The following is a 6,000-nucleotide window of genomic DNA, read 5'->3' as shown; positions in this document are numbered from 1 at the left end:
TTATGTTTATACCCAATAATTCTATATATATAATGAAAGATCATTTCAAACTTATGACATAGACAAAAAGAACTGTTAAGGTAGGATCCATGATATTTTTGAAATCTAAAAACTTGTTTCCATGCAGGAGGATTTGTGAGGGGGGAAATTTGGGTTTTGGAGTTGCATGCAAAGGGTCTATTATATGTACGGGAATTAAGAGATATCTTAATCGAGGGCGTAAAACCACTAATATCGATTGTGACCCCTGACTGCCTATGGTTAATGTTAGCAACGACAATCAAAATCTATATAACTATATTACCTAGTAGATCCTGAGGCTTCTTTCCATCTTTCCCTTTTGCAATGAAAACTTGAAAGGAAATAGGCCGAGTGTCAGAGTCACTTGAAATGAGAATAAATTCAAAGTTATGTTAGGTTCGTGCGCATTAAACTCATCACAAGAATATATATCGTATACGAAAGAAAATGTGTGTGCCTAAATTTTGATTAAAAGAATATAATATATAATAATGAATGAGTTGAATTCATACCCACGATTTTTTAAGCATAATTATGGGTTTATACTTTTGCATATTAAAATAAAATAATCATGTCAAAGACTTGGGGAGAGAGGATCAAATACTCAATGTCAAAAAAGATCTTTGCTAAATTACCGACGTCACTTCGCATAATCCAAATCTTAGAGACTACCCCAGTTATTTTCTCCTCTCTTTTTTTTGGGTTTCAAAAGGCCTCCTTGTTTTGGGCTCATATACTTCCCCCGGGGGGCATGAATGCAACCAATTGCCATTTTGAGCCCAAAACTAAAACCACAAACCCAATCAAATGTGAAGTTTATTGAAGGGTAAACCCATCAAAACTCTCTTCTCTTTTTGTAGTTTATTTTTGATGTGTTAATTTGTCACTAACATTATCAATTGTCTGTAGTGGCATCCTTTCAAGGCTTATTCACTTGTATAAATCTCCAACATTGTTATTAAAAGCACTCAAAGTTATATCCATTTCACTACCCCCCCAAGTTAGTTCCTTTCCTTCCAAACCTTTTTATCTGACTAGAGAATCAACCAAAAGCCTAACATCTATGCTATAAAAATGTTCACACAAACCAACCACAACCAACATATTATGAACAAACACAGACATCTCTCTCTCTCTCTCTCTCTCTCTCTCTGTCTCAGAGGTTCCCATTTCTATGCCCATGCTTCTCCTCCTCCTCCCCTAGTATTTACAATCCCAAGATTTTCAGTCTTCTTCGCCGGCTTACTCAACTGAAACACCGGGTGGCTGCACAGCTTCCGCACTCCTTTCCTCAAACTTAACCAGTCTCCAGCTTCATATCCACTTCTACATCCATTTTCGGAACAATCGAGTTCATACTTAGTAGACATGCTGCTGTGTGAATTGGACTCGAGTTCATCTTCCCCATCACTTAATACCGGAGAGCACCACAGTTTCTCATCAATGTCAGCTTTCGGGCTGTCCAAACTGGTAGTCCTGAATGAGATATCATCAACAGGTCCCTTGGGGGCACAGGTATTTAGATTCTGCCCATAGGATTCACCCATGAATGAATACACAGTGTCACTGTTGTGGTTGGGAGATTTCAAGCTTGGTGAATGCAGTGTAGCCTCTGCAGCTGATTCCTCTCGCTCACGCAGGATTTTTAAAATCAGTGTCTTCAGCAAATTCATAACTTGCACTGCATGTATCAATGCAGTTAAAGGATCTGCCATCTGCAGCAACAATTCTAGTTTAGTCTATAGCAAAGCTTATATTTGTTTGTGAACAAAGAGGATTGTCTTATGGTCATTACAACCACAATTACCCCCAGTAAAGAGAACTGTATAACAATGAAGCCCTGCTAGAATAAACTTGGCTAAGTTTTATAAAACAATGAACCATTGTCAGATCCAAGTCATAGCCAAGGATCAACAATCTTTTGATGTTATGGATTGACTCATCTTTTAGTAGGTGGGCCTTATAAACCCCAAAATCCAGGCCTACACTTGACCTAGGTATCAGGTAATCAACAAGGTATTATTGTGGGAGACCAACTAGGGCCTTCCATCTAAAATGTGTTGTCCTGAGTCCTGGCCAACTTGGCCCACCTTGGGGGCCAAGGAACAACAACATTTCATTTCATCTTTCCAAGGACATTGATACTAATAGATATCATCCGCAGCAGTTCTTACTTTAAAGCTATAACAACCATCAGGCTTGACCATAACTCAAAATGGAGAGAGTTTCAAAGAAAAATTGAGGCAAACAACATATAGCAACCAGAGACATTTCACATGTAAAACAACAATACACAACCATTTTAAATCAAAGGCTACCAACCTCAGTCATGTTCGGTGCAAAAACCATAGCAATGTTGCGTGCATTCATCTTGTTGTGCTGTTCATTCTGCGCAACATCTGCCATCAGATTGATGGCCCAATCAAGCAGTGAAGCTTCTGTTGGAGGAAGTGTCTTCACCAGTCTTGTGCAGTCATCTTCTGTGTTGCAGCGCAGCACCTGTTCTGGTGTGAGTGGATCAAGTACCCTTGAAGGAAGCTCTCTAAACCATGCCTGCAAGGTTTAAGAAGGCGAGAGGGGTTGGGGGGAGCACCCATTAGTAAAAGGAGGAAGAAGAAGTTGACAACCAAAAGAAAGAAAAGGAAGAGGAGCACAAACCCAAAGTTAAAAAAGATAATTTTAGATATCATAATGAAAGGTTTAATTCAAGAGGGTTTATTTAAGATGAAGAATTTGAAAGATTGAAGGAAAAACTGAAAGTCCACTAACATTTTTAACAATACTAAACATTCTGAAGAAGGAGCCAGTGGCTATATATTTCAAAATGTATACAAACGCAGAATAGAGGAGTTTTTCTTAGAAATGTCAAGTATATTTACCTTTATCAAACCTGCCAAACAATGAACATCAATTCCATGCGGGACTACACCTTTGTTCAATTGGTCCCGAACACGCTCTTCCTGGCTATTTTCAGCATTTATTCTGAATATTCCTTCTGCCTTTAAGCAGGAGGAGAATGAAATAACACCACATGTTTTGTTAGAAGTGCAAAGAAACACACAAGTAAAACTTGGCTACTAATTCAGAAACCAAACTTACTTTAAGGCCTCCTCCTGAATACAATCGCTTTTGCATCATAAGAAGTATTGTAGGCACACTGTTTCCTTTATTATCATAAGAACACTGCATTGACTTGGCAGAGACTCCAAACACACTTGCACTGGATGAAAAGAAGCGTATCCCATTAGTCCTTAGTCAAATAGAATGGTACAGAAACATTGATGTTAGGACTCAAGGAAATGATGTAAGACATATATTCAAGCTGCTGAAACAGAAACTCCCATCTGCCAGACCCACATATATGTTTCCCAAATCTACCTTCAGATAGTTTTTTAGTACAATCTACTCACGAAAACAAAAAGAATAAAAACTAACAAATTTTTTTTTCCACCCTATGCAAATCCATTTCCACAATAAGATGTTTTTAACAATCTTCGCTACTGCAAACCGAACAGACCAAATGGTTTCCTTTGATAATTAGAATCACTCCACCCATCGCTATTGAAACAAAATGAAAGACAATAAATCCCTTCCATGTTACATTCCTTATCTGCCTAAGTGCCTACCAACACTTTCAATCAAGTTCAAGGCAGAATAGCAAAAGCTATGATATGGCAGGAAGCACAAATTATAAGCACTAAAAAGGTGAAACAATCTCATTAGGTCAGAATCAAATCATCTTTCCCTCTCTAAATTCCCTCCCCAAATATGAAATTAAATTAAATCAGTATCCTCAGACAATTTTCATTAAGTACAGGGGAACTCTGTTCTTGAGGAGATCAGTTAAAGCGGGAATGGTTGTGATTGTGACGAACACAAAGAAGGGGATTCACAACCTTGGTCAAGACTCAAGCCAATTGTGTTTATAAAAAATAAAAAACCATTTAAAGCAAGCCACTTGGTTAATTTGTCTTTCAGGGGAACCCCAGAATCAGAAAGACCAATTTTGACAAGCCAACCAGACATAAAATTGCGGAGTTTCAAAAGAGAAGCCAAAACAAGACCAGAAATCACAGAAACTGATTTAGAAGTCTACAAGAGAACAACATAATGCCATTAATTTTTCAATTTCATTATTAAAAGCAAAGTAGCAAGTAAGAAAAACACCCCCACAAACACACATAAAATCCAAGTATGAATGAACTTGAATCTGTCAAAGTTTTCAAATTCAGACAACTGATACTTCAAACCAACCCAAAGGCCCAAAATTTCCAGATAACCAAGTCAATTCATAAATTCCACAAATTCATCCTCAACCAATTATTTAAACAAATAATAATAATTATTATAAATTTAAAAAAAGACAAAAGAAAAAAAGAAGAAGGCAAAATTGCAAAAAGATCAAAGGAGCTCTCACCTGGCACTAGGCGCCTTCCTGGGGACCTCAGGCTCAAGCTCAGTGGGCAAACCCAGAAACCCATTAAACCTGTCAAATGTGACATGCGAAACATGCCTCACCTCAGTAGGAGAACTGATATCGATAGAGGAAGCCACGTCATCCCTCTCCACACTGCAAGTTATCAAAGACTTCCTCAGAGCAGCCACCAAAATGTCCAGTACAGCAAACTGGTTTTGCTGCTGGTGACCATTATGAGCATGAAAGTCTCGACCTTTATTGCTCCCATGGGCTCTACTTGTGGGATAAAGAAATGGGGCCGACATGGGATTGTTTTGAACCTCATCTTCATAACCCAAGTCCTCATATTCCAGCTCTTCCATCTCCTCTTCCTCTTCTTCTTCTTCTTCATCTTCTCCATCAACGTCTTTGTTGTTATGGTGGTGGGAAAATGGGCTCGGAGGGGCAATGTTGAACTCAGTGAGTCCAACGAGATGGCAAGATTTGGATCGGAAGAGCCGGGGCATTCTGCTTTCTAAACTAAAATAATAAAACCAATGAACCCAACAACTAATGTGTGATAATAAAAGCCTATAGTCTAAAACAGAGTGAAAGTTAAAAGACAACAGAGAGTGTGTGTTTGTAGAATATAAAAATGAAATGGGGGTTGGGTATTTAGAGAGAGGGTGAGGAGGAGGAGAGGTGGGTTTGGTGGTGACTAAGAGGTGGAAAGAGGGTTGCTTGGAAGAGGGGGATGAGTGATTATTATTGGGTTTTGGGTTGAAAGTTGAAGAGGGAGGGTGTGGTGGTGGTGAGGGTGATTGAGACTTTTTGCTTTTTCTTCTTGTTCGAGTGATTTGCATCTCTTATTCATTTTGCGTATTTGAGCTTTGAGAGAGAGAGAGAGAGAGAGAGAGAGAGGTGACAAATGACTACGAGACAACCAGATATGAGAGTGAGTGTGTGCCTTGGAAGTTACTCAAGTGAAAGTTAAAATTCATTAAACAATGATACAGATGTTGAACAAGGAAGGCGTGAAGATGGGTGGAGGGGCCATTGCTGTGTGTGAAGAAGCTATCCATTTGAAAGAATCACTTTATGGATAATTCTAGTACAAATTAAATGTCTAGTGTGTTTAAGATAACATTATGTTGGTTTGTATAATCCGACCAAATAAGAGGCACACATACTATTACTAGCTATAGACATAGAGGTTGGCATGAGTTGGTAGATTTCATTTCATTGTGCCTCAATTCCATCAACCAACAATTTTATATTTCCCTCACCTTATTTACTATTTTAAAATCCAATTTCAATTAGAGATTGATATAAAAGGGAGTGTAAGTGGATAAAAAAGGAATAAGAAAATCAACTCCCTAAATTAATAGTTTAATATTAATAATCATGCCTCAATTCCATCAATCAACAACTTATTTCTTAACATTATATTTATGAGACTATGTCATCTTGATTACTTCTATCAGCATTCGTCGTGGCTTGATCACACTCGTTAGCGAAAATCTATATTCTCTTTGATTATGATAATTGATTTTTCCATAAATTAACATTAACAATGTTATGTT

At 37.9% G+C, this 6,000-nt stretch overlaps 1 protein-coding gene across 1 annotated transcript; it reads right to left on the bottom strand.

Annotated features, from left to right (window-relative positions):
* Positions 1–920: 920 nt before the first annotated feature.
* LOC117619136 (rho GTPase-activating protein 3) lies at positions 921–5,322 on the bottom strand. The gene is made up of 5 exons (XM_034349004.1): positions 4,439–5,322; positions 3,121–3,241; positions 2,901–3,020; positions 2,344–2,574; positions 921–1,736 (listed from the first exon to the last, which is right to left on the bottom strand). Exons 1-5 carry the CDS (start codon positions 5,278–5,280, stop codon positions 1,194–1,196), a joined length of 1,857 nt encoding a protein of 618 aa, XP_034204895.1. The 5' UTR covers positions 5,281–5,322; the 3' UTR covers positions 921–1,193.
* Positions 5,323–6,000: the final 678 nt, after the last annotated feature.

This window comes from Prunus dulcis, chromosome 2, assembly GCF_902201215.1.
Source record: "Prunus dulcis chromosome 2, ALMONDv2, whole genome shotgun sequence".
NCBI lineage: Eukaryota > Viridiplantae > Streptophyta > Magnoliopsida > Rosales > Rosaceae > Prunus > Prunus dulcis.
The sequence above is the reverse complement of the archived record's forward strand: the minus strand, read 5'-3'. Positions and strand labels throughout refer to the sequence as shown.

Excerpts from the sequence above, each read along its gene's own strand:
- LOC117619136 (XM_034349004.1), bottom strand. The coding sequence starts at position 5,280 with ATGCAAATCACTCGAACAAGAAGAAAAAGCAAAAAGTCTCAATCACCC. Across the intron at positions 3,021-3,120 it reads ATTCAGGAGGAGGCCTTAAA|GCAGAAGGAATATTCAGAAT; the intron begins GTAAGTTTGGTT and ends TCCTGCTTAAAG. Across the intron at positions 1,737-2,343 it reads TTGCACCGAACATGACTGAG|ATGGCAGATCCTTTAACTGC; the intron begins GTTGGTAGCCTT and ends TTGTTGCTGCAG.